The 27,837-nt window shown below is 44.3% G+C and overlaps 1 protein-coding gene across 1 annotated transcript; it reads left to right on the forward strand.

The window, feature by feature from the left end:
* On the forward strand, positions 1–25,981 carry RIGI (RNA sensor RIG-I). The gene is made up of 18 exons (XM_081894045.1): positions 1–285; positions 1,616–1,744; positions 3,271–3,449; positions 6,150–6,300; positions 6,530–6,661; positions 7,698–7,805; positions 9,412–9,562; positions 11,650–11,908; positions 13,580–13,742; positions 14,246–14,347; positions 15,482–15,639; positions 17,630–17,765; positions 19,428–19,576; positions 20,575–20,665; positions 20,833–21,003; positions 22,327–22,478; positions 23,844–23,990; positions 25,516–25,981. The coding sequence occupies exons 1-18, from the start codon at positions 180–182 to the stop codon at positions 25,813–25,815; spliced, it is 2,784 nt and encodes a 927-aa protein (XP_081750171.1). The 5' UTR covers positions 1–179; the 3' UTR covers positions 25,816–25,981.
* The last annotated feature ends 1,856 nt before the right edge of the window (positions 25,982–27,837 follow it).

The following is a 27,837-nucleotide window of genomic DNA, read 5'->3' on the forward strand; positions in this document are numbered from 1 at the left end:
GGCGCCGGGTCGCGGGACTGTGCCCGAGCCAGTGGTGGAAGAAGGGCTCGCGTTCTGCCCGCTGGCTCCGGAACTTGCAACCTTACGCAGCCTTTTTTTATTTTGCAATATTTAATTTGCGCCAGTCGCGCTGGTGGAGGAGGAAACGCGCTTGCGAAAAGGGCTGGAGAGAGATCGGCATGAGCGAAGAGGAGAAACGGAGCCTGCTCTGCTATCGGCATTATATCGTGGAGACGCTGAAACCTGCCTATGTCGTGAGCTACATGAAGGATTGGCTCAGCGATGGTGAGTCACTTGCAAGATGCCTTCTTTGCTTGCCTTTCCCGGAGAGCAGGAAGCTGCGATGGTATAATTATTATTATTATTATTATTATTATTATTATTATTATTATTATTAATATCCCGCCCATCTGGCTGGGTTTCCCCAGCCGCTCTGGGTAGCTTCCAACAAAATTAAAATACAATAGTCTATTAAATATTAAAAGCATGGATGCTGGTCTGTTGGACTTGGGCCAGGAAGATAAGGCATCTTCAAATTAAGTGTATATTATTATTATTATTATTATTATTATTATTATTATTTTCTCCTGATTTTAAAACCTCTAAGAAGGTTTTAAAAAAGTATCAAGGGAGCACACTAATTGGTTGCTAGAGGAACTCACTGCTGCAGGATTTGTTGGGGGCCACTAGCTAGCTTTTATTTATTTATTTTTTAATTAGAGTTTATAAAGATAAATACAAAAATTATTGTCACATATCTTTTTTCCCTTCTTTTTTTGGTCCAAACTGAAACATTAATCCAGAGGCAGAAAAGGGAAATAAAAGGGAGGGAGAGAGATAAGGAATAATAATAAAAAAAGAATTAAAAGAGAGAAAGAGAAAAAAGGTAATGATAATTTTATTTGTACCCTGCCCATCTGACTTTGTTGTCCCAGCCACTCTGGGCAGTTTCCAACATATTTAAAAACATTACATATTAAAAAGCTTGCCTATAGAGGGCTGCCTTCAAATGTCTTCTATCAATCAATCAAAATCAAAATGTTTATTTGGCTTTACGCCCATCATGAAACACAACACAACAAAACAAATCAATAAAACAGCGTACTCGTACAAACCACAAATAGTATAACACAATTCACAACTCACAAGGACAGATATTAGCCATTCATAAGAAAAGTTTAAGATTAAGATTAAAAATTTTAGGCATTACACTAAAATCAATATCTGATGACAACCCGAATGTCTTCTAAAAGTCAGATACTTATTTATTTCCTTGACATCTGGTGGGAGGGCGTTCCACAGGGCAGATGCCACCACCAAGAAGGCCCTCTGGCTAGTTCCCTGTGGCTTCACTTCTCATAGTGAGGAAACCACCAGAAGGCCCTCAGAGCTGGATCTTAGCCCACAACCCTCGGATTAAGAGCCTTATCCTCTACCGACTGACCTACCCCTGATTTCATTCTTCTGCTTGCTTTTAGAGATGTGGTAACTCTTCTTCAATCCTTGAGAAGCTTCTGAAATGAAGTAACACTGCCTTTCCTTTTTTTCTTCTTCTTCTTGAGATAAGATATTTACTGCAAGAGTCACTGACGCCTGTCTTCTGACTTCATTCCAGAGACTGTGGAGAGAATCCAAAGTCATAAGGAGAAGCCCACTACTGCTGCGGGTTTATTTCTTGACTCGATTGTAAAACTCACGGAAGAGGGATGGTTCCGTGGATTCTTGAACGCGTTGAATACAGCAGGTTTGAGTGTGTTGTAAAAAGTTCAAGTTGCTTGATTGCGTGAGCTGCGTCTGTTAAAATTATTAGCCTTCCTGCACCCAACATTGGTTTAGCAAAGTGGTGGTTTGTTTCTTTTTTTATATATAATAATTCTTATTAGTTTTCAATAGCAACAATCCAATAATTGTCTCATTATAACAATACCAAACTCTGATAATGAGCTGAAAGGACCCTCTCCTCATGGGATCCTGCCAGTGCCGGATTTACATACAAGCTAAACAAGTTATAGCGTAGATCCTCACGCTCATGAGGGGCCCCCCCCAATTTTTTTAAACGTGATGTACATTTCCAAAATATAAGATAAAAAACAAATAAAATCTACATACAGCAGTGCTTTGTGTTGTGTAGGCTCCTATGATGCAAGTAATGGGCCCCGCCTGCTAGCCTGTTCCCTAAAATATCACTGGTTTGCTCCTTTCTATATATAGGGTGCCTAGTATGCATTTTATGATAAAATGCATTTTTTGTTCTGTGCAAATGGCTTTAAGTACCTATTAGGTCCATAAAGTACCATATAGCATATATTCAACACAAAAAACAGCGACAATTTGTTGTTGACAAAGGACAGCTGGACATATAAAGGGCCCCATTACCTTCAATAGCTGAGGGCCTCATTAAACCTAAATCCGGCCCTGGGTCCTGCCTGTGTCTACCTACTATTTTCAAAGAAAATAGCTGCCAAGGGTGATTTCTGCATGAGAGCAGGACAGGCTATCTTCTCCTGGTCAATTGGGCTCCCCTGTGAAATCCCCACTTCTAGCTGACATTAGCTTCAGTGTACAGTGGTACCTCGGGTTAAGTACTTAATTCGTTCCGGAGGTCCGTTCTTAACCTGAAACTGTTCTTAACCAGAAGCACCACTTGAGCTAATGGGGCCTTCTGCTGCCGCCACGCCACCGGAGCACGATTTCTGTTCTCATCCTGAAGCAAAGTTCTTAACCTGAAGCACTATTTCTGGGTTAGCAGAGTCTGTAACCTGAAGCGTATGTAACCTGAGGTACCACTGTAGATGCAGCACTTGGGGGTCAAGCGGTGGCTGCAGTGTGCTTTTGGAGATGGCCTACTTTACAAGCACACGGGCAACATTGTCTCTCCCCTTTTCTTTTCCTTGTTTTGTGGTACATGTGGTAAAATAAAAGGGATCTCTCTAAAGAGAATCTAGCCGTTGCCCAGTGGTTGTGAGCCAGCACGGAACCAAGGCTGAAGCCAGACATATATTTGAAAAACACTGTGAAAATGTTTTTTTTTAAAAAAAAAAACAGTTTAAAATATATATTGAATTTGCCGCTAGCTCACCATCGCCATCTAGTGTCACATTTGTATAATGCACTTAAAACGCACTTAAAATGTTATATTTGCAGCTCAGTCCCAAGTGTCTTGAATGCTTTATTCCTGACAAAGGAAAGGGTTTTTGCTTTGTCGAACCACACCTTTTCTTGGACGTTTTATCCAAAGCTATACATTTCCTCCCCCTCTTGTTTCTAAAGGTTATACCGGCCTCCGTGAAGCCATTGAAAATTGGGATTTTGGGAAGATTGAAAAGCTGGAAGTTCACAGGAAGTTGCTGAATCGAATTCTGCCCTCTTTGAGGGAAATTGATCCGGCTCAGATACTACTCCACCTGAATGATTGCCTCCTACATGAGGAGTTTGAAGAAATTCGACAGGTATTACAGTGGTACCTCTCCTTACACATCTGGTTATGTTTCCTTCAGGATACGCATGTGGCAAACCCTGAAGTATTTTTCCAGGGTTTGCAGCATGCGCAGAATAGTCACCTCTGGTTGTGAAAACCTCAGGATCCAACCAGAGCTCCGGAACAGATCTCGTCTGCAACCGGAGGTATCACTGTATTTCAGAACAGAAAATATTTGGTAGGCAGAATTTATGGACCGCAGTAAGCATGCCTTTATGTATAGCAGAATTGTGTCCCTCCAAGAAACACTTAAGGACCCGGGTGGCGCAGTGGGTTAAACCACAGAGCCTAGGACTTGCCGATCAGAAGGTTGGCGGTTCGAATCCCCATGACGGGGTGAGCTCCCGTTGCTCGGTCCCAGCTCCTGCCCACCTAGCAGTTTAAAAGCATGTCAAAGTACAAGTAGATAAATAGGTACCGCTCCGGCGGGAAGGTAAACGGCGTTTCTGTGGACTGCTCTGGTTCGCCAGAAGCGGCTTAGTCATGCTGGCCACATGACCCGGAAGCTGTACGCCAGCTCCCTTGGCCAATAAAGTGAGATGAGCGCCGCAACCCCAGAGTCGGCCACGACTGGACCTAACAGTCAGAGGTCCCTTTACCCTTTACCTTTAAGAAACATTTATTCAGCCTTGAATTGATTTGTTTTTTTTTAAAATCAAATGAACCAGGGAATTGGGGTCCAAGTTTCCAAGAAGGAGGAGTGGCTTTGAGCCACAGAACCTCCCATTTTTGAGCTGCATTGCCATGTGTTTTTCCCAGGAGCAACCCCACTGAACATAGTAAGACTTATTTCTGAGTAGGCATGCTTAGGGTCATGCTAGAAATGTTTGAAGTTGCTTGAAAATGCACCTGTGTTGACAAACCCCCACTCCTGAAAACAACCCAGGCTTTGTATCTCAGATGAAGGTTTAGTTTTTGGAATAATAAATGTTCAGGGTGGTTTTTACAGTTATATCAAAAATTACCTATTTGGTTATCCTAATTAGGGACGCGGGTGGCGCTGTGGGTAAAACCTCAGCGCCTAGAACTTGCCGATCGCATGGTTGGCGGTTCGAATCCCCACAGCGGGGTGCGCTCCCGTCGTTCAGTCCCAGCGCCTGCCAACCTAGCAGTTCGAAAGCACCCCCGGGTGCAAGTAGATAAATAGGGACCGCTTACCAGCGGGAAGGTAAATGGTGTTCCGTGTGCTGCGCTGGCTCGCCAGATGCAGCTTGTCACGCTGGCCACGTGACCCGGAAGTGTCTGTGGACAGTGCTGGCTCCCGGCCTATAGAGTGAGATGAGCGCACAACCCTAGAGTCTGTCAAGACTGGCCCGTACGGGCAGGGGTACCTTTACCTTTATTAGAAATACATAGATAATTATGAAATTATTGTAAGGTTTAATAAGTTAACTGATTATATTTGGACAGCTTTTCTGCTGTACTTTAGTGGAAGAAGAAAAATAATCATTTCCTTAGTAACAATTTAAACCATTTATTTAACAAAAACAGTAACATTATAGCATATGTATCCATGTTTGTTAACTGATGTGGTTAAACATGGGGGGGGGGGGAAACTTAGACTGAGTTTTAGCACACATGCCAAACTTAAAATAAATCCTTATTTCCTATAGTCTTTGGACTATCATGTAACTTAAACAGAAAACTATCTTTAGGAAGATTTTCCTCCAAAAGCATTTTATTTTAAAAATCCAATTTAAATTTTTAAAAAAATCTGATTTTTTAAAAATTATTTATTAAATCATTGATTTTTATCCACCCTGTTTAATTGCTACTTGGCCAGTGTAGAGTTATGAAGCAGACCTGAAAAACATTAAAATTGTTGCTGAGCAAGTACACATTCCAGCTAGTTGGAAGCATTCAAAGGAGTTGTGGAACAGAGTCGCCAAGGGGTGTGACCCATTGAGAGTTGCAGGGGCTGGATAGAGAGGTCTAAAGGCCTGCCTTTGATACCCCCACCCTTCCCCAGGCCTGATGATCCCACCCATGCTATAGAGGATGTACCGTATTTTTCGCTCTATGGCGAACTTTTTCCCTGCTAAAAAGTAAGGGAAAATGTGTGTGCGCCTTATGGAGCGAATGCAGGCTGCACATCTATCCCAGAAGCCAGAACAGCAAGAGGGATCGCTGTGCAGCGATCCCTCTTGCTGTTCTGACTTCGCTTCGCTGGAGAAGAGAAAAGAGTTTGGATTTGATATCCTGCTTTATCACTCCCCTTCAGGAGTCTCAAAGCGGCTAACAATCTCCTTTCCCTTCCTCTCCCACAACAAACACTCTGTGAGGTGAGTGAGGCTGAGAGACTTCAGAGAAGTGTGACTGACCCAAGGTCACCCAGCAGCTGCATGTGGAGGAGCGGAGACGCGAACCCGGTTCCCCAGATTACAAGTCTACCGCTCTTAACCACTACACCACACTGGCTCTCAGTGCTGGAGAGGCGCTGTGCAGAGAGGGAGAGCTGTGCAGTGCCCCTTCAGCGAAGCAGGAGGAGAAACGGAGCCCCTTCCATTTCTCCTCTTTGCTGGAGACGCGCTGCGCAGAGAGGGAGAGAATATTTTTTTTCTTGTTCTCCTCCTCTAAAACTAGGTGCATCTTATGGTCGGGTGCGTCCCATAGAGCAAAAATGTGGTATATTTGTTCTCTTTCTCTCTCATGCCAATAATTTGTCTTGCAGGTTAAAAGGAATGAAGGGAATGCAGCAGGTATGAGGAAGCTTGTGGAATGCCTCTGTAGGTCGGATAAGGAAAACTGGCCCAAGACCTTCCAACTGGCGTTGGAGCAGGCCGAATTTTATGACCAAAGCGAACTGTGGAATTTGAATGAAGGTAACCGGGCGAGTGGTCGTTGGGCCATCTTTAGCCCTTTTCCAGGCCTTCTCAAAATGGGGAGTTGACCCACATGCATGTTGAGGTGAGGATGTCTATGCCAGCTCACCCCACCCCACCCCAGTTCAAGACTTCTCTGCACATTTTGAAAGCCTGGCGCTGTCGCCACCAAAACAACCATTGTGTGAACATTGTGTGTTCGATGCCTTTTCTTTTACTCCCTGTTCAGGTAGTGTCAATAACACCTGTGTGGAAATGAGAGACGAAGACGAGGGAGCCTGTGCGGTTGATATCAATATACAGTTTTCTGAAGAAGCCGAATCGGACAATATGAGCGCAAGTCCAGGTTCCTCGTCGTTGGGTAAGACCACCAGAAACTTAATACTTAATACTTATATTTATTTACGGCTATTAGCCCATAAAATATGTACAAACATAAAAGCACAGAAGCATAAAAACCAATACAGCCACCAGAAACTGTGTTAGCATCCGTATAAGAATCTGCATCCTATATTTAAATAAATGTAGAAAGGTAAAAACATTCTCATTAAAAGTCTTCGGATAACTCTACTAGTGTTGTTAATCGCTTACCAAAATTTTTTAAATATTGTGTAAATTTACTCCAGTCTTTTGGAAGACTTGATCGTTCTGGTTTCAGATTTTTCCCATCAGCTTTGCCAGTTCCGCAAAGTCCATCATTTTCATCTGCCACTCTTCTTTCGTTGGTACTTCTTTTGATTCCATTTTTGGGCTAGAAGGGTTCTTGCCGCTGTTACTGCATACATGAACAGTCTTTTATCGTTTTTTGGTCTCTCTTCACCTACTGTACCCAGTAAAAAGGCTTCTGTTTTTTTAACAAAAGTGTTTTTAAACATTTTCTTTAACTCATTATATATCATCTCCCTGTAAGCTTTTACCTCTTTACAAGTCCACCACATATGGTAAAGGATACCTTATTTTTCTTTACATTTCCAACACTTGTTAGATCTTGTCCTATACCTTTTAGCAAGTTTGATGGTGTTAAATACCATCTAGACATCATTTTCACCACATTTTCTGCATGCAGTAAAATTAATACCTTCATTCCACAGCCTTTCCCAAGATTCTAACTGAATATTATATCCAAAATCTTTAGCCCATTGTATCATCACCCCTATTATTACAGCCTTTAAACAGCTGTATATAAACGACTGTATATAAACGTCATATAGACTAAAAAACGTCATATAGACTAAAAAAGTAGAGGCGCAGGCCTGAAAATAATATTGGGATGGAGGGCCATGGCTGAGGGTTGCTTTAGCACTCGTAAGTGCAAGGTTTGTATCGTTACATAAATAAATAACATGTTTTAAGAAGTGCCTTTTCCCAAAGTGCTTCTCCCTTGCTTGTGTTCCTAGGTCCTCGCCCCCGATCCGTTTATGTTCCAAAGGAGGCCAGGAGTTACCAGACTGAACTTGCCCGACCTGCTCTCAGTGGCAAGCATACCATCATCTGTGCCCCTACTGGTAAGTTTATTAAATGGTAATAGCCAGCATTTGGATTGCAACGCTTTTCACATGTTCAGATTGCTTCACAAACGTCACAGTTGTTGCCAACACACCAGGAAGAAGAGTTGAGACAACCAAATGCAGACGATTAGGTTATATTTCTTAAATATAATAAAGGTACCCCTGACCGTTAGGTCCAGTCACGGACGACTCTGGGGTTACGCTCTCATCTCATTCTATAGGCCAAGGGAGCTGGTGTTTGTCCGCAGACAGCTTCTGGGTCATGTGGCCAGCATGACTAAGCCACTTCTGGCGAACCAGAGCAGTGCACAGAAACACCGTTTACTCTCCCGCCGGAGCGGTACCTATTTATCTACTTGCACTTTGACATGCTTTTGAACTCCTAGGTGGGCAGGAGCTGGGACCAAACAACGGGAGCTCACCCCCATTGCAGGGATTCGAACGGCTGACCTTCTGATTGGCAAACCCTAGGCTCTGTGGTTTAGACCACAGCGCCACCTGCATCCCATTAAATATAATAATTTGAACCGATAAACTAGTCAGAGTGAATCTGTGTAACTGGATCAACTAAAGTCTGGGCAAGTGTTCATTAATAGATGGGGGTAATTTCACCCGGGGCATAGAAACTCTGGGTGACTAAGGGATGCACACAACCCAATGCTGCCTCAGGTAAGTGTTCCGTTATTTCTGATATCTTCTCACCTGCCTGGACCACATGCCCACTAGCCAAATTGAAGGAGCAGCACTCCAACAAACATCACCCTACAATATGGAATAAGCGGGGGGAAAGAAGACCCTGGTCCATTAGGATCTCCCCCAAAAGAATTCCTATTCTGCCCTTGGAAAACAGATGACTAGCCTGTAGGCCCACACCGCAAAAGGGTGGGGGGAGATGCCAAATAAAGAAGAGGGGAGAGTGTGGGGCAGAGCAAGCTTAAATAACTTGTCACCACCTCTCCCCATTGAGCGAAATTGCCCATTGGGCCATAACATTTCCCCCTGGGGAGATACCACCTCTCCTCTTCTTCCTGGGGAGGAGGGGTGTGGCAAATTTATCCCACCCACCCAAAAATGGTGGGAACGGCACTATTACAATAGCCTTAAAAGGCGTAAACTATCCCCATGTTCCAGCTGGGGAACTGAAGTTGTAAGTTCATGACTGTGTTGCTCTTTATTTATTTAATGGAGGGAATTTGAGCAGTATACAATCATTAAGATGTGTAAGCAGCTTATAGAAAATACCGGTTGGCTGGCATCTGTCTCGGGAGATGATGGATGACTGCACCTTGGGGCCAAAGCCATTTAGAGCTTCAGAGGTCAGCGCCAACACTTTGAATTGTGCTTGGAAATGTACTGGAAATGTACATATCTGGATATGTCTGGGGTAGGAGCTGAAATTAGAGACTTGCCCTCTCCTAGTCCAAACTCTGAGCCAGGGGATCAGGTCCTCTGTTGGTACATACAATACAGTCATCTCCTAGGCAGGTGGTATGGAAGTTGCAGAAAGGTATAAGGCCATTTTGGTTCATTCCAGGAGCAGTGAGATGCTTTTGCTTTGCAAATCTATCCAACTGGCCCTGTCTTCTGCATTCTGTCTTCATAGGTTCTGGGAAGACTTTTGTGTCTATTATGATATGTGACCATCACCTCCGCAACATGCCTCCTGGACGGAAGGGGAAAGTGGTCTTCCTCACGACTAAAGTCCCAGTATACGAACAACAGAAGAAAGTCTTTGAGGAATATTTCAAGGGAAAGTACGACCTTAAGTCCACCTATGTAGTCGTTGAGCCTTCTTGAACCCAAACGATTAGGAAAGAAAAGGTTTTTCTATATAGATGCTATACAGAAAGATGCTTCCTAATTTTCTTTCCATTGAAATGGGCGCCCTGTCTCCTCCAACCCCAGATGTCTTCCTACCTTCATTGCAAGGAAGAGATTTATCTCTGTGTCAGATCTGCAATGCCTGGCCATGCATGGGGGAACCAATCCACAGTTTAACTGAGCTCTGCTACCTAGGATTGACATCGTCATTCAGCTGCTCAGTCCAGCGTCCTTCAAAACACCCTGTGAAGCCAGGAATCCTCCTCTATAGCAAGGGCTGAAGGCTACTGGTCCCCAAGCCCTGCAGCTGAGAGAGGGGCACAGAGCTTCTTGTTCGGACCATCTGCTATCACTGCAGATGACCGAGAAGGAGCACTGGCAGTCACCAGCGGCGGAAGCCACCGCATGGAACTGCCTGTGATTCCCAGCTTCCTTGCTGGCCCTTCCATGTGGCCTGTCTGTCTGCTCTGTAAAGCTCCTCTGAAGGATCGGGTCCATTTAAATGGTAGATGTCGAAAGGACAGAATGCACTGGTTCTGGTAAAACACGTGAGAGAAAATCCAGCAAGTGTTTTAATATACGGAGACCAAACCAAAAGCTGTTGTTGTTCAGGTGGATTGAATGCTTAAAAAAAAATATTTGACCAAAGCCCTTCAGAGCAGTCAAATGCTCAAACTCAAGAGTGGCTTGGGAGTGGTATGTGCTTGGCCTCTTGGCAGTGGCATTGCCACCACTTCCTGGCGCTCTCACCGGTACCAGTGGCGTAGCCTCAGTTGCCACTGCCCGGGGCAAGGCACAAAAGGGACAGGCCACCAAGGCTCATGGGCCCACTTCCTCATTTGACAGCATGCCACCCTGCTTGCAGCTACCTGCTCCCATGCAAGGGGCTCTGTGGCAGCCCCAGGGCAGCAGTGACCCAGCACACACCACAGCGGTGCCAGCTGTGGTGCGAGAAGCGTGTGGCGCCAAAGGGGGCGGGCGGCGAGAGGGGGCTCTGCCCCAACAGGGAAGGGACAGGCCAACTGCTCGCTCTCCACTCACAGCCCACCCGAGTGCTCAGGAGACGTGTGTTGCCACGGGTTGCCGGGCCAGAAAAGGGAGCCACCTCCAGTCTAGAGGCCCAGTTGCTCCCTTCAGAATTTGCACTCGGGGCGGCAGTCCCTGATGCCTCCCCCCTCACTCCTGGTGAGCAGCAGCAGTGCCACTGTGAAGAGGCCAAATGTTTACTGCCAGCCCTCCCCACCAGCTGCTCCTGCTCAAGCCTTCGTTCTTCTAGTATTTGCCAATTGTGAATTGTGGCCTGGTGCAGCCGTTCTTTGACCAGAAAGAGTCTCCTTTTGTTGGATGAGCAGGCGCAGACAGTAGATATTTACTACTAATACTACTACTACTAACAACAACAACAATAAAATTTTATTTATACCCCACCCTTCCCGGTTAAAAAACCAGGCTCAGGGCAGCTAACAACAAATTTAAAACACTTAATTATAAAAGCAGCATAAAGTACAGTATAGAAACATGAATAACAATAAAAGTAAAAAATCAATTAGATCATCCCCAGGGCTAGCTAGCTGAATTGGTCCTACTTGGACCAGTGAGGAGGCCAGGGGAGAATTAGCTGTGGTGTCTCAGAGCGGGTGATCTTCATAAAAGGGGAGGGGGAGGGAAGAGAAGGGAAATAAAAGCTCAGGCTGAATTCAAATTAAAGGCCAGGCGGAATAGCTCTGTCTTACAGGCCCAACGGAAGGAGATTAAATCCTGAAGGGCCCTAGTCATTAATTAATTATTAATTAAACACCTGCCACCTTTTGATTTTCCATACATCTTCCCCCTCGCAAATTTCTCCTGGGGGTGCCAAATTATGAAACGATAAAGCAAACGGTGGAGTGGGGACTTGGGCACATAGATCTTTCACACGGTGGTATTTTGAACACCTTCTCACGTGCCTTCAGACCTGCTGAGTGCCCAAGGTGAGCTCCTAGTGTTATCAACGGTGTCTGTCTCCCCCTCTCGCTTCCAGATTCAGTGTGGCAGGCCTGTGGGGGGAAAGCGCAGTGGGTGCTCCTTCGGATATGGTTATCGAGGCGAATGATATCACCATCATGACGCCTCAGATTCTCGTGAATTGCCTCAACCACGGAGAGCAAGCTTCCCTCTCGTCGTTCACGCTGATGATTTTTGACGAGTGCCACAACACGACCGGGAATCACCCTTACAGCGTGTTGATGTCCAAATACTTGGACCTTAAATTTGAGCAAGCCGCAACACCGCTACCTCAGGTGAGACGTGGCTTGGTCGTGGAGAAGGTTTGGGAATGCAGGCCAAAACAACCAAAAAAACCTTAGAGCTTTTTCCTGGGTCAACTATTAGAAGCTCAGAAGCATTGCATCCATCTGCCAGGGAAAGTCAGGATGGGTGAAGTCAAAACTAGGGCTGCATGACAAATAGATGTTTTCAACATCGCGATATATCACCAGCTAAACATTGCAATATGCCGCTATATCACGGGATCTGAAATAAGGATGGAACTATGTTGAGACATTAAGGGACGCGGGTGGCGCTGTGGGTTAAATCACAGAGCCTAGGACTTGCCGATCAGAAGGTCGGCAGTTCGAATCCCCGCCATGGGGTGAGCTCCCATTGCAAGGTCCCTGCTCCTGCCCACCTAGCAGTTCGAAAGCACATCAAAGTGCAAGTAGATAAATAGGTAATGCTCCAGCGGGATGGTAAACGGCGTTTCCGTGCGTTGCTCTGGTTCGCCAGAAGTGGCTTAGTCATGCTGGCTACATGACCCGGAAACTGTACGCCGGCTCCCTTGGCCAATAAAGCGAGATGAGCACCGCAACCCCAGAGTCGGCCACCACTGGAACTAATGGTCAGGGGTCCCTTTACCTTTTTTTTTATAATATTTATTAAAGATTTTCAAATATAACAAAAAAAGAAAAACATCCAAAATTAAAACCTTATTTTCATTGGCATCTTTCCAGGACTTCCCCTCCCCTCCCCCTCTTGTATTCCAATTCTTTTAAATAAGTTCAACAAATTCTTACCCCAAATTTTAAACTTATAATCATTGACCCAATTTAAAAAAATATTTTCCCATCCCCTAAAATCGACCTGATCCCTTCCACGAGTTCCCCTCTTTAATATGCAATACAGATTAGAATAGAAACAATAGAAAAAAAGAATAAAATGTAATTTAGCACCCTTTGGATTCCAAGTTTCCCTCCCCCCTTTCCCGGTTGCGTTCCCAAAGTCCATCAATGTCTACTGTCGTCCTGGAGCTCCCACATCTAAGCCATAGCTCTTCACCAGTCCGCTTTGCCGTCTTTTTAATAGTCTTTGCCGGGGTCCCTTTACCTTTACCTATGTCGAGGTATTAGCTGGCTTCATAGTTTATCCCACATTGTGATGGTTTTTGTGTAGCACACACACACACACACACACACACACACACACACACACACACACATCATGATTTGCAATATATTGCCAGGTCAAAATTCATGAAACCGATATCACGCTTTGGATTTCAAACTGGTTTTGGACAATATATCACCCACAATATATCACGCAATAGGTCAGGCCCGGGGTCAAACGCTGCCCTTCAGCTTCTCTGTCTGGTCACAGAGACTCTTCTCAGACCATACCTTTCGATAGAATTACCTCACACCTTCCTTGAGTGTTTCTGCTTCCTTGAAATGTCACCTTGAGCTTTGCCTAGATGAAAGGATGGGTGGGTGGGTGTAGAAGCTAGCCTAGTGTGCAAAGGTAAAATCCGCATTAACCACGTCGCCCAGTTTTGTCTCAGATACATAAGCTAGGCGCCAAATGGCTCCTTAAACCAAGGTTGCATGTATGCATAAAGACGTGCAGTTTATAGGGACTAAACTTGCCACAGTTTCCACAGTTGCAGGTGTGCAAATAAATCAATTGCAATGTGTGCTCAGATTGTAGGACTGACGGCCTCCCTTGGAGTTGGCAGTGCCAAGAGCCTGGGTGAGACGGTGGAATACATTTGCAAGATCTGTGCCATGCTGAATGCTGAAGTTATATCGACAGTCAGAGAAAACATAAAGGACCTGGAGGAAGTTGTCTACAAGCCCCAAAAATGTTAGTAGACATCTTAGCTGTTGTCTTTTTGAAGGAATGTAGCTTCCATCCATGCTTCATTAGAAGAAGACACCCAGGGAGATCTACTTACACGGTAAAGGAGATTAGACCTGAGCAAGGCTGGAGGGGTGTTTCAAGTTGTGGTATAGACCCTTGCCACCCCACTGCTCTTTAAAATTAATGGCACTGGTAGAGGCTCAGTGTTGCGGGCAATTGTGGTCTAATTTACCATGTCATCATTGATGCACTTGTATTGTACTTTCTCCAGTCTGCCAGTTGGACATGGGAAAGTACCTGTCAATTATGGCTTCCCTACATGCATTGCAGGGGCTGGGCCATGCTTTCTAGCAGCAAAGGGAAATTGACATTGCATGTTGGTGTAAGAGAAAGTCCTCCCCATTTTTGAAAGAACACATTTTCTGTTGGGGTGAGGACCCAAGTAATCATGAATGGATGATCTCAGGTAATAACATATTGCTAATGTTGGTTCTTCTTTACTGCAGTGACTTGCCTTGTGAAGAAACGTCCCCAAAACCGCTTTGTCACCATTATTGCAGACATGATGTCTGCAACTGAGAGCCTAGCAAGAAAAATCTATGCTATAGGTAAGGGCCTGGAGCAGGATTAGGGATGCCATTCCTCTGCTACATCTATATGTCTTTGGGACACTTACGTAATGTCTTTGAAGTAGTCACTGTTTTCCCAGCTTTATTATAATGATTATGTCACTTCTTGTTGTTGTGTTACCATCACAAAGCAATTCACACATGATGATGATTTTTATTTTTATTTAAATTTTAAATAATTTTTATTAAGTACAAATTAGAAAACATACATTTTTACAACAAAAGAAAAAGAAAATACATATAACCAAGGGGAAAAAATGGAGAATACTTTGTCTCTTTTCATATTTACAGTTATTTATACCTCTATAAAATGCTATTCACAATAAAGGAGTGAAATGAAAGATAAGATATCAGGAAAAAGAACAAAGAACAAAGAAAAAATAAAGAAGTAAAAGAAAAAGATCATAGGTGAAAATTTTAAAAAGTAGATAAGTATTCATTATACATAGCCATTTCCCATCTATATTTATATTCAATTGTATAATTTCATCTTGTCCTTATCTACCTTAAATAAAGTGGGGGGTTTTAAAAGACTTCCACCATTGATGATGATGATGATTATTATATTTACATCCTGCCTTTTCCCAAGACCAGGAATTAAGGCAGCATACAAATAACATAGAAAAAGTTAAACTCTTAAAACAGTTAAATACATACATACACAGCTATCTATTTGTGCCTCTGGGGTGAAATCACACCGCAATGCTAGAGTGCACCCCCTCAATCTATATCTATATCTTATCTATATCTATATATCTATAACTTATCTAAAGATTCACACACCGCAAGAGCACTGAGACTTAATGGATTAATTTCACTTTATAAACTATAAATAGTTCCTGTTTAGAAAGTGAATTCCATACCTAGGGTTACAAACACACAACATGCATTTAAAAGCAAATGCGTTCACCCAAAGAATCCTGGGAACTGGAGTTTACCACCCACAGAGCCACAATTTCAATCGCCCTTAACAAACTACAGTTCCCAGGATTCTATGGGGAAGTCATGCTTTAAAGGTACTCTGTGTATGCTCCCCGTGCCTCATTTACGTGGGTATATTTTTACTGAGTTTGGCAACTGCATACCTGTTTTTCCCTCCCCTCCCCCCATCAGATGCTTTGTCTCACATTAAAAGTCAGTGTTTTGGAACCCAGAAATATGAGCAATGGATCGTTGATGTGCAGAAGAAATGCCGAGTGTTGCAGCTGCCAGACAAGGAGGAAGAAAGCCGCGTTTGCAAGGCTCTTTTTATTTACACAGAGCACCTTCGGGTGAGTAGCCAGTGTGTGTAGTGGTTAAGAGCGGTAGTCTCGTAATCTGGAGAACCGGGTTCGAGTCTCCGCTCCTCCACATGCAGCTGCTGGGTGACCTTGGGCCAGTCACACTTCTGTGAAGTCTCTCAGCCCCACTCACCTCACAGAGTGCTTGTTGTGGGGGAGGAAGGGAAAGGAGATTGTTAGCTGCTTTGAGACTCCTTAAAGGGAGTGAAAGGCGGGATATCAAATCCAAACTCTTCTTCTTCTTCTTCTTCTTCTTCTTCTTCTTCTTCTTCTTCTTCTTCTTCTTCTTCTTCTTTCCTCAGAAAGCCAGCCATTTTCCCTCTGCTCTGCGTCCAGGAATGAACAGAGGGATTTGTGTTTAGTCTGTCTTATTTGGGTCGATGTTACAATAGTCATTGATGGACTTCCACTCTTGGTGGTCTTGAACCAAGATCACATATTCGTCTCCTTGGGAGCCATTTTGTCGTTCTGTGGAAGCTCTTTCCACTCAGTGAGCTATTATTCTTCACTGTCTTACCACACATACAGTTCAGGCAGTGTTTTCTGTTTGAAGAAAATTACCAAGTTCATGTGGTGAGTTTGCATCCACAAGCTACTTTAGGTGAGAGAGGTTTAAAGCAGGCCTGGCTTGGCTGCCATTTTGTGTCTTGCCAACCCGAAGAAACCTTACTAGGGGCTTCTGCTTTGTGGTTGAAGGACACCACTAAAATGTTCTTGACTAGCCCAGATGATACATGTTGAAGATTTCTTTTCGCTTCCTTGAACTCTAATGAATGTGTCTTGCTTCTCTGGACAGAGGATAGAGAGAGATGTCAAAGTGCGTGTAAAAATGGCTGCTCACCCTTTCCCAGGTGGGCGACAGTTGTGACTCCCCTCGCTCCTAGCCACCATCCCAGGGCGTTCAGAGCTCACGTTGCCGCTTGGGTATCTGGGAATCTCCCCAGCCGGTTGGTCTACTAGGCAGGATTGCCCACCAATCAGAGACCCTTATGACTGGTCAGTGCCTCGCTGGTTGGCCGGACGTTGTCTTTCATGTCCAACTGGGCAGCGATGTATTTAAGCCAGCTGTGCTGGAGACCTCGGTGCAGGGCAGATTGGCCAGTGGCGGCCTTGGGATGGTCACCCCTGTAGATCATCATCTCGGGTGGGCCAAAATCCACAAAATGACTCTGAAATGGTTTCTGCCCTCTGGCAGGAGACTGAAACAGACATACACCCAATGCCTGAGCCAAAGTCCCACCTACATCTGTAGACAATAAAGTTGTGACCATTTTCAACCCAGATTGTTGTTTGCCTGAGTCCATTTTACCACTCCTTATTTTAACTACAGCCTGCGGGTCTCGCACCAAAACTAGCCTAGCAGGCAAAGGCTCCCAGTACATTTCTGAGCACAATTCAAAGTGTTGGTGCTGACCTTCCTTTAAAGCCCTAAACGGCCTTGGCCCAGTATACCTGAAGGAGCGTCTCCACCCCCATCGCTCAGCCTCTTCCGAGGGTCTTCTGCTGGTTCCCTCACTGCGAGAAGCAAAGTTACAGGGAACCAGGCAGAGGGCCTTCTCGGTAGTGGCACCCACCCTGTGGAACGCTCTCCCACCAGATGTCAAAGAGAAAAACAAATACCAGACCTTTAGAAGACATCTGAAGGCAGCCCTCTTTAGAGAAGCTTTTAACGTTTAATAGGTTATTGTATTTTAATATTCTGTTGGAAGCCGCCCAGAGCGTCTGGGGAAACCCAGCCAGATGGGCGGGGTATAAATAAATTATTATTATTATTATTATTATTATTATTATTATTATTATTATTATTATTATTATTATTATTTACTTTCGTTGCCTTCTGCACCACTGAAAGTTGTGTCGTTGAAGATTGTCCAGAAGGGACCTTGCTGCCCTCAGTCTGAAAAAGCTCCCCCTGCCTCTGTTTTAGCCCCTAAGTTGAATTATTGATTTCAAAAGCATTTGAAATTTCCTTTGCATCCAGAAATACAACGATGCCCTCATTATCAATGAAGATGCACGTACACAAGATGCACTCGCTTACCTGAAGGAGTTCTTTAAGAATATCCGAAGTGGAGGCTTTGATGAAATAGAGGAGAAGCTGACATTGGATTTTGAAGGTACTTCAAAGGAATACCCAGGGCTTTTATTTCATCCAGCACCTCTCAGTTGGGTGCCATTGCCAGTCTAAGAGAACGAGGCAGGCGTTCGTGAGGTGAGTACCGGCACCTCTTTTTCTAGAAAAATGGCGCTGGTAATACCTCCTTTCCTGGTGGAGATGTAGTAGCCAAATGTGTAAGCAAGGAAAGGTAAGGTAAAGGTAAAGGACCCCTGGACAGTTAAGTCCATTTAAAGGTGGCTATGGGGTGCAGCGCTCATCTCGCTTCAGGCCGAGGGAGCCGGCGTTTGTCCACGGACAGCTTTCCGGGTCATGTGGCCATCAGGACTAAACTGCTTCTGGTGCAACGGAATACCATGATGGAAACCAGAGCGCACGGAAACACCATTTACCTTCCCACTGCAGTGGTACCTATTTATCTACTTGCACTGGTGTGCTTTCGAACTGCTAGGTTGGCAGGAGCTAGGACAGAGCAATGGCTGCTCACCACCACAGATTTGAACCGCTGACCTTCTGATCAGCAAGCCCAAGCGGCTCAGTGGTTGAGACCACAGCACCACGAGGAGTGAAAAAGAAGCAGGGAGTAGCCAAGCTGCCTTAATCCTTTGCTGATGAAACTCTTAAAAGGTTGCTGAGATGATAAAACAAGATCACCTCATGGGTCCTGCCTGAAGTTTTTGGGTGAAATACAGGGGAAAAAATATTTGTAAGTTGCTTCAGCTCAGGGCAGGATTTAGGTTTGATGAGGCCCTAAGCTACTGAAGGTAATGGGGCCCTTTATATGTCCAGCTGTCCTTTGTCAACAACAAATTGTCCCTGTTTTTTGTGTTGAATATATGCTATATGGTAATTTATGAACCTAATAGGTATCTAAAGCCATTTGCACATAACAAAATATGTATTTTATCAAAGTATATCCAGTTTTTTCCCCTTTCAATTTTTTTGGGGCCCCCAAGAGAGTGGGGCCCTAAGCTATAGCTTGTTTAGCTTATACATAAATCTGGCACTGCTTCAGCTAGTCTGGTTTTGTTTTTGTTTTTAAGAGAAGTAGCTAAGCAAGTATTATAGAGAAGTAAAAGAAACTAGCAATGGTCTTGTGTACTAGATTCTGCCTTTTCCTTTTTTTAAAAAAAAAAATCTTTATTAAACAGTTTCTTTAAAGAAGTACACATACCGGACACAAGAAAAAAGAAAGAAGAAAAAAAAGAAAGAAAAAATACAATAAAAGAAAGAAAGAATACAATAAAAAAAAAAAGCTTATACACTTACAAACAGTGGACCTCCTTCCAGCTCGGTTTAGGATTACATAAACTTATACAATAACTGCAGTTGTTCTCACAATAACCATACACGTCATAGGTATTAATTACCGTCTACCGTTAAGTTATTAATTCCTAAATTAATCTCAATATAGCTTAGAAATTTACTCCACTCACTTTTTAATTTTACAGCTTTGTTATGCCTAATTCTTTGTGTTAATCTCGCCAATTCTATGTAGTCTGGTTTTGTTTTTGTTTTTAAGAGAAGTAACTAAGCAAGTATTATAGAGAAGTAAAAGAAACTAGCGTCTTGTGTACTAGATTCTGCCTTTTTCTTCGGGGGCGGGGGGTATGATCTCTCATATATCACACACACATGGAGATAAAACTTTTTTTCTCTGCAGCTAAATTGCCAGAGCTGTGTAAAGATGCTCAGGATGAATCCAATGAAAATCCCAAATTGGAAAGGGTCACTTTTATTCTGGAAGAAGAATACCGCCTCAACCCACAGACACGGACTATTCTCTTTGTGAAGACAAGGGCACTAGTAGCTGTAAGAGAACCTGTCTTAATAGCCCTAACGGGGCAATTGAAAATATCTTGTCTATTTATTCAGTTGTGCTTGGGCTGAAATGTGAATCAATACCTTTGGCTTCCTAGCCAGTAAGTTGTTTTTATGCAGCTTACAAAAATAAATTGGCTATGCAGTAAAATAATCGTGACATGTCAACATAAAACACACCATTCAAAAATAATTTTGTTCTGCTGTCTCTTTTCATCAAGAGTACAATGGCGAGGTTAGGAGTGAAGTATTGGCTTCTCTCTGTTTGAAAGGATGGATGAGTGCCAATTCAATGTGACATGAATGAGCAGGACTAGAAGCTCTCCCCTTCCTGTGTGTCTGGGAGGAGCAGTTTGGAAACTTGGAAATTTTGATTACACATAGCTTTCTATGCTGTCTGTAGGGCTGGTTAAACAACTCATCTTAAGAAATTATTGTTTGTAGGTGGGTTATTTGAAACAAACAACAGCTGACATGTTTGTTTGGATGGCATAGCAAACCATGGTTAGCAAACCACAGTTAGCCAAAAGTTGAAACAGAAGCTTCTGGACTCCTGCCTGTGCCACAGGAGGGGAGAGGGAAGAATATGAACTTAGCTAGGCTCCATCCTGTTTGTGAACATCACACTGAATTGTGGTTCAGCATGATGTGGCCTGAGTGTGTCAATGACACTGGGCTTTCATGCAGTGTCACCGAAAGAGGACCTGTTGGAGAGGACCTTCTCAAACCGCCCGGAAGGTATATGCTTCAAAGCATAACTTCATTTCAATCCTAGGACAGTTTTTCCTGTCCTACGTATTCAGTGCTCTGATTTTTTTAAAGATAGTGATTGGTTAGTGAGCTGAAAAGAACGCTATGGATTCCTTACAGAATATCTGCCCCAAAACGTTGAGCATCTGTTTGTGTAGATATATGTGGGAATGCGGCCTAAAGCTCAGTTGAATCAAAGATTGGGTGGAAAGAAATTCTGAGACCAATAAATTTTACAGGCATTGAAGAACTGGATAGAAGAGAACCCCCAACTTCAACACCTAAAGCCAGATGTATTGATGGGCCGTGGAAAAAGAAATCAGCAAACAGGTAAGGGAACTTTGCCTTTTACTAACTTTGTTGAGGCAATGCCAATTCAGAACACCACACTATTTAGAACGGTGAATAGCAATGCCCTTGTTAAGGGCAATGCCTGTGTTAATAGCTTTCATTCTGTGGATAACTTTTATTTTTCTTGGTCAACTTTTTTTTTAAAGGTATGACACTCCCAAATCAAAAAGGTGTCTTGGACTCCTTCAAAACCGATGGGGACAGCAAGATGCTCATAGCTACATCTGTTGCCGATGAAGGGATAGATATTGCTCAGTGCAACCTTGTTCTTCTGTATGAATACACGGGCAACGTCATCAAAATGATACAAGTCCGAGGTAGGTGGTATAATTATTCCATGACCCATAAGGCGGGATGGTGTCCCAACCGAGGGTGAGCTTATATTGCCAATTGTGCGGCTGCACAATTCGTAGCAGGTTGTGCAAGCCTGGAAAGCAGGTGTTTCAAGAGTCTGTTTGTAGACATTGCCTCCGTCATGGAACAAAAAATGAGCTTATTGATCCTGGCATTGGTTTTGTTTCTGTTTTGCTTAATAGTTATTACATTCTTAAAGTGTTTAGAGCAGAGGTAGTCAATGTAGGGGACGTGGGTGGCACTGTGGTCTAAACCACTGAGCCTAGGGATTGCCAATTGGAAGGTCGGCAGTTCGAATCCCCGCAACGGGGTGAGCTCCTGTTGTTCAGTCCCAGCTCCTGCCCACCTAGCAGTTCAAAAGCACACCAGTGCAAGTAGATAAATAGGTGCTGCGCTGGCAGGAAGGTAAACGGAGTTTCCGTGCGCTGCTCTGGTTCGCCAGAAGCAGCTTAGTCATGCTGGCCACACGACCCGGAAGCTGTCTGTGGACAAATGCCGTCTCCCTCGGCCTATAGAGCGAGATGAACACCGCAACCCCAGAGTTGTCCACAACTGGACCTAATGGTCAGGGGTACCTTTATCTTTACCTTTTAGTCAACGCGGTGCCCTCTGGAAAGTGCTGGACCCCAACTCCCATCGATCACCAACATCTGGTACTACAGAATTCCAGCAGAATTAAGTCTCTGCTTGGGCTGGGTTTCAGTATCTGGTTTTCAGCATTGTTATATATCACCAGCTAAACATCAGAATATACCGATATATCATGGTGTCTGCAATAAGGATGGAGCTATGTGAAGCTTCAGGTTTTTCCCCACATCGTGATTTGTGCCTTCATAGCATAGCAGACACACACACACATCATAATTTGTGATATATTGCCAGGTCAAAAATAATGAAACATGTCACGATATGGACATCAAACTAGTTGTGGACGATATATTGCCCAGCCCTAGTCTCTGCCAGATTAGATTACAGTCTTAATAGGCGTGATGGTCACTTTTTAGATGCAAGTATCTGGTAATCTAGCAAGTTAAACATTCTGGGCCCATAAAATGTTTGGGAATGTTTGTTGGAGGCAACCTGGAGGGTGGGGGATAGTGGGGCACTTGGAGAGATCAGAGCTCACCCTGCTCTACCAACTGAGCTGTCCCAGGGCATGTCATGTTCACTCTCATGCCTGGGCTTTCCTGCCCTTCTCCCCCCTCAAAGTGAGAGTGGCAGTGGGTGTCCCTCCACCTTTCCTCGCTCTGTGCTTTCTAAACCTGTTTGTTCTGTGCCGCCTTCAGGACGCGGAAGAGCCAAAGACAGCAAGTGCATCCTTGTGACGAGCAAAAAAGAACAGGAGGAGAACGAGAAATATAACATCTTAAAGGAAGAGATGATGAACCAAGCCATCGAGAAAGTGCAGAAGTGGGACGAGGAGACATTTGCGCAGAAGGTGCCTCTATTTTCATACTTTGCTTTCAAACAACAAGAAATAACCCTCCTATTGTTGGCCCCGTGAGGGAGTTCTGGAGCTCAGAAGCAGAGTACCTGGGAGAAGGGCAATAGCTGTCAACATTTTCCTTTTTTTAAGGGAAATTCCCTTATTCTGAATAGGATTCTTTGCAATAAAATGGAAAAGTTGACAGCTATGGAGGCTCAGCGGTGGAGCAAGCCTGGGGCGCATGCCCTGTGCCCAGGGGCAGGGCCAGCCCCAGCCGCCCATGGGGAGGGGTGAGCTGGGGCAGGACGCTCCGTGGGGCCGCCAAGGAGTCTGCCTGCCTCCTCCCACTCAGCCGCCCTACAGCTTGTGGTGAGGCGGTGAGCAGACCGTTTGGGCAGTATGAAGCTTACGCGCGCCCAAGCCACTGTGTTTCTCCCAGGAGAGACGTGTGGCTCGGGCACACTGCAGGCCTGGCGTTTTGTCACCCCCCTCAGTGGTGACACCCGGGGTGGCCCACCCCCACCACACACCCCTTCCTCTGCCACTGCAAAGGCCTGCCTAAATTTTGAATGTCTTTAAAAAGCTTCCATATGCCGAGTCAAGAGCCATTGGCCCATTTAGCACAGATCTGGCCACACTGACGGGCAGTGTCTCTCCAGTAGGCTTAGGCGATAATCTGGTTTTCAACATCCCAATATATCACACCAGTTTGGGAGACTATATTGATATATTACCCAGCCCTACTCTCCAAGGTTTTAGGCAGGAGACATTTCCAACTCAGCCTGGAGATCCACCCTGGGAGATTCAGGATGTACCTTACTTTTCTGTGTGTAAGATGAGGTTTTTGTATGTTAAAAGAATGTATAAAAACTGGGGTCGTCTTATACATGGATTGTGCATAGGGGGATCAGGGATTGGTTGCTGCCATGAGCAGGAGATTGTAAGCGTCTACCCACTATCCATGGCTGCGTCAAGGGCTTTTGTTGATTGGCTGCTGCTGCAGCAATTGGGCGGGCTGCTGGTGGCGGGCGGTCAGACGATTGGTGGCTTCTGTGTCACGTGTGATAGGAAACATTGTTCAGTCGTGTGAGTGATTTTTGGCAATCCTCCCCACAAAAAAGCTCATCAACAATGGGCAATTCTCCCCCCAAAAAGCTCAACAACAATTTTCTTAATTCCAGGTCCCCAAAAATAGGGGGCGTCTTATACACAGAAAAATAGGGTAAATTGTGCTCTGCCCCATGGCCCTTCGTTGCATCATTCCCTCCATTGAAGTGTTCTGCCCTCCGCAATAATCAGCAGCCTCCAGGAGTATTCCGGCTCCCCAGAGAAGTGGTTATCTCTCGCCCTCTGTTCTAACCACTCCTTTCCCCTTAGATAAGCAACTTGCAGAAGATACAAAAGAAAATTCAAGATTCCAAGAAGAAAGAGCCCCAGCCCAAGTTGGAGACGGGCAAGCGGAAATTGTTGTGCGGGAAGTGTAAAGCACACGCCTGTGATGTGGAAGACATCCGGGTGCTTGAGGTAAACTTACAGTGGGAATTCTTACGCATTATGCCTCACAGAGTGGGTTGTGTGTTGTTGTTGTTTTAACCAATTTTGTCATTTACAGATGAGGGCATGGGTGGTGAATTTTGCGTCACTTGTGCTTCTTCGTCTCAAACTGTGCAGAATGCACAAAAAAGCACACATTTCCTACAATAGAGACAGAAAATGTTTGATTCCCGAATATGCTAAAGCTACCCAATATTAGAAGCACCTTCAGCGACCTGCTGCCCTCCTACATTTTGGACTCCCAGGTCCCCATCAGCCTTGGCCAATAGGCAGGGATGTTGGGAGTTGTAGCCCAGCCTTGGTTGGGTAGCACCCATTTTGGCTTCCGGTTGTAGTGGGATGCAAGTGAAATTCTGTGCACCAAATAAATGATATAATCTTTGTGTGTTTTTGCCCGGGCCCCTTGCTGTGAAAAGCAGGCTCTATCTCATGTGCCCAAATGCTTTGAGGGGAAAACAAAAGGGATCCTATGCCTTTGTAAAAATGGATGACCATTTTAGTCAAATGACAAATGTAACCACAGCGGCTCTGTGGCTCATCTATATTGCTAAATTGCGAGTGAGGTGTTGCTTCTGCATATTTGTGATCAGATGGAGACATGGAGTAAGATTCTCAAGCAGGGCAAACGTGGTGAATAGAATACACTGAAGTCCAGTGCCGAGGGCCTTCTGGCAATTCCCTCTCTGCGAGAAGCCAAGTTACAGGGAACAAGGCAGAGGGCCTACTTGGTAGTGGCGCCCATCCTGTGGAACGCCCTCCCACCAGATGTCAAAGAGAAAAATAACTACCAAATAAATTTTATTATTATTATTATTATTATTATTATTATTATTATTTATTTATTTATTTATTTATACCCCGCCCATCTGGTTGGATTTCCCCAGCCACTCTGGGTGTCTTCCAACAAAACACTAAAATACAATAACCTATTAAACATTAAAAGCTTCCCTAAACAGGGCTGCCTTTAGATGTCTTCTAAAAGTTTGGTAGTTATTTTTCTCTTTGACATCTGTTGGGAGGGCGTTCCACAGGGCGGGCGCTACTACCGAGAAGGCCCTCAGAAGTGGCCTTGGCAGCCTGCTTGGGAGAACAGAGTGGTGTGTTTGTATGTGCACACACACACACACACATACACACAAGCCTATTGTGCAAAGGTACTATTGGTTGCTGTGCCCACTTTTGTCTCTAGCCTTGCCAACCTACGCAGCCTGGCCTGTGGACCTCAGGGTGTTGCCCAGAAGGGAATGTGGCTCTTTGGGTGAAAACATTTCCCCACCTTTGTGCAAAGGCAAACCCCGTAAAAATATGGTTGCCATGTTTCAAGAAGTAAAATTCAGTTGGTGAGCTTCTTTCCCCCCCTCTTTTTTTTTTGTGGGGGGGGGAACATTACAAAAACGTTTTTTCTGCTTTTCACTCAAGGTGCAGACTATGCCTGTGTAGAACTAGTCCTAAATCTGGGCCGAATGTTGATGTAACTTGTACGATTTTCTTCTAGGTAGCTCACCACACTGTCATAGATAAGAACTTCAGGAACCGGTATACAACAAGGCCTCACAGCAAACCCGTCCACTGGGGTCACTTTGAGAAAAAAAGCAAGATACACTGCAGCGATGCCAAATGCCAGCATGACTGGGGCATTGCAGTGAAGTACAAGGCATTTGAGGACATACCCATAATAAAAATCGAGAGCTTTTCGGTATATGATGTGGTAAAGGGGAAGCAGGATTATTTCCGGAAATGGAAAGACGTTAATTTTGCGCTGAAAGAATTTGATATTAAAGAAATGTCCGATTAAAATGCAGAACGGGCCAAGCTACTTGTGGAACCTTTGTTCTGAACAAACAAACAGGCACATTCCATTTTTACAGCTTTTAAAGGGGAAGGCTAACATTGAGTGCATCTGCTGTTAATAGCATTAAACTCTGCATTTTATCATTGCAATTACTGTAGAAGCTTCCTTTGACGTACCGTATTTTTCCCTCTATAACACGCAGATTTTTTCTCCTAAAAAGGAAGGGGAAATGTCTGTGCGTGTTATTCAGCGAATGTGTGGTCCCTGGAGCCAACTGGGGCGAGTGGAGGCAAAAATCAGGCAAAAATCAAATCTGGCGTCTCGGAGAAGGGAAACCTGAAAAGAGGAAGCGGCTGCTTTCCTGCATTCTGCCTCAGGGTCTTACTGCCCACCCTCCTCTGTTTCCTTGCTGTGTTTGCTGAAACTGAACAAAGAGCAGGGAAAGCCCCTCCCCTCCAGGCAAGAAGAGGGGAAAGCAGAGTGTCGTCTCTGTGCTCTGAAAACATGCAGGAGGGAGAGAGAGAGAGAGAGAGAGGGCGTGAGCTGGCTGGCTTGGGTGGGTAGGTGAGGGAAAACTTTTGCCTTCCTTTCCTCCCTCCCGTTATACCCCTCTCCTGCATTCTTAGCCAGCTGCTTCTCTGCACACCCCTCTCGTGCTCCTTGTTCGTTCTGTGTTTTTCCTTCCCTCCCCACTTAAAATGTGGTTACAAAGCATGGATCCACATGGCTCCTCAGGATCTTTGCATTGGGTCACCCCAAATTCACCATCAGATCACATGTCTGTGGCCACAGCATGAAGCACAAAAATGATACATCAGAATGTTTTTTCCCTTGTTTTCCTCCTCTAAAAACGATGTGTGTGTTATGGTCAGGTGCGTGTTATAGAGCATAAAATACGGTATTTTGAACTTTAGCGCTCTTAGGTGTTAGTCAGCATTGCTTGATCAAATGCCATTCTGCAAAACCTTTTTTTAAAGAAAGAGAGAAAGAGAGAAAGAGAGAAAGAGAGAAAGAGAGAAAGAGAGAAAGAAAGAAAGAAAGAAAGAAAGAAAGAAAGAAAGAAAGAAAGAAAGAAAGAAAGAAAGAAAGAAAAGAAAAGAAAAAAAGCTTGGTGGGTTGATTGGAATCTTAACGGTATTTACCACATGCACATTGAAGTTCTTAAGTAGATTAAACCTTTCTCCCAATCACATCTGCCGTGTGTTGCACTCTCTGTGATGGGTTGACAACTTCGTGCACGTCCAGGAAACTGTAGCTGTTGCCTTACAAAGTTCACACAGAAGCATAATATTGCTTACTTTAATTCGCCTGTGGAAACAACTCAGAGGCTATTAAGAAGAAAAAGGATAACAACAAGAAGATTGAAAGATGGGACTGGTGAACACTAAAAGCAGCAGAAATATGAGATGATTGGACCCTTCTGAACTCGAAGCATGGGAACCCCCAACAAAAATTTATAATTTGGCAGAATATTTGGACTTTATGATATGTATTGGTATAATTTGGAATAATTAATGTGATATGATTGGATTGTTAAATGGAAAACTTAATAAAAATTATTATTATTTAAAAAAAGGAAACTGTAGCTGTTGCAGCTGTTAGGAAGATAATGTTGTAATTATATCTGCATTTTCTTCTTCCAATAAGGGCAAGGAGGCATAAATGATGGTACAGCCTTTGTTTGTAACTAGTCCATAATAAGGTAGGTTGGATTCCAAGGCAGCGAACAACCTTGGGCAAAAAACATTAACTCATGCATGCAAAAAGGGTTTCGAGTTCTCTACACTCCTTGTTCGAAATGCCATCCTCGAGCTACTATCAAGTCTTTCAAATAAAATAAATTCTTAAAAATTAGTTAATTAAAGCCACTTTAAACCCATTCAGTCTGCGGCATGATTATTGCTCTAGGAATGTTAAGCTCTTTATAGGTAAATGTGCTATCTAGGAGGGATCAGATCAGTCTTAGTCCTTGGTAGGCAAACTAAGGCCCAGTGGCCGGATCCGGCCCAATTGCCTTCTCAATCC

Source organism: Podarcis melisellensis (genome assembly GCF_964234715.1).
Source record: "Podarcis melisellensis genome assembly, chromosome: 17".
NCBI classification, from domain to species: Eukaryota; Metazoa; Chordata; class Lepidosauria; order Squamata; family Lacertidae; genus Podarcis; species Podarcis melisellensis.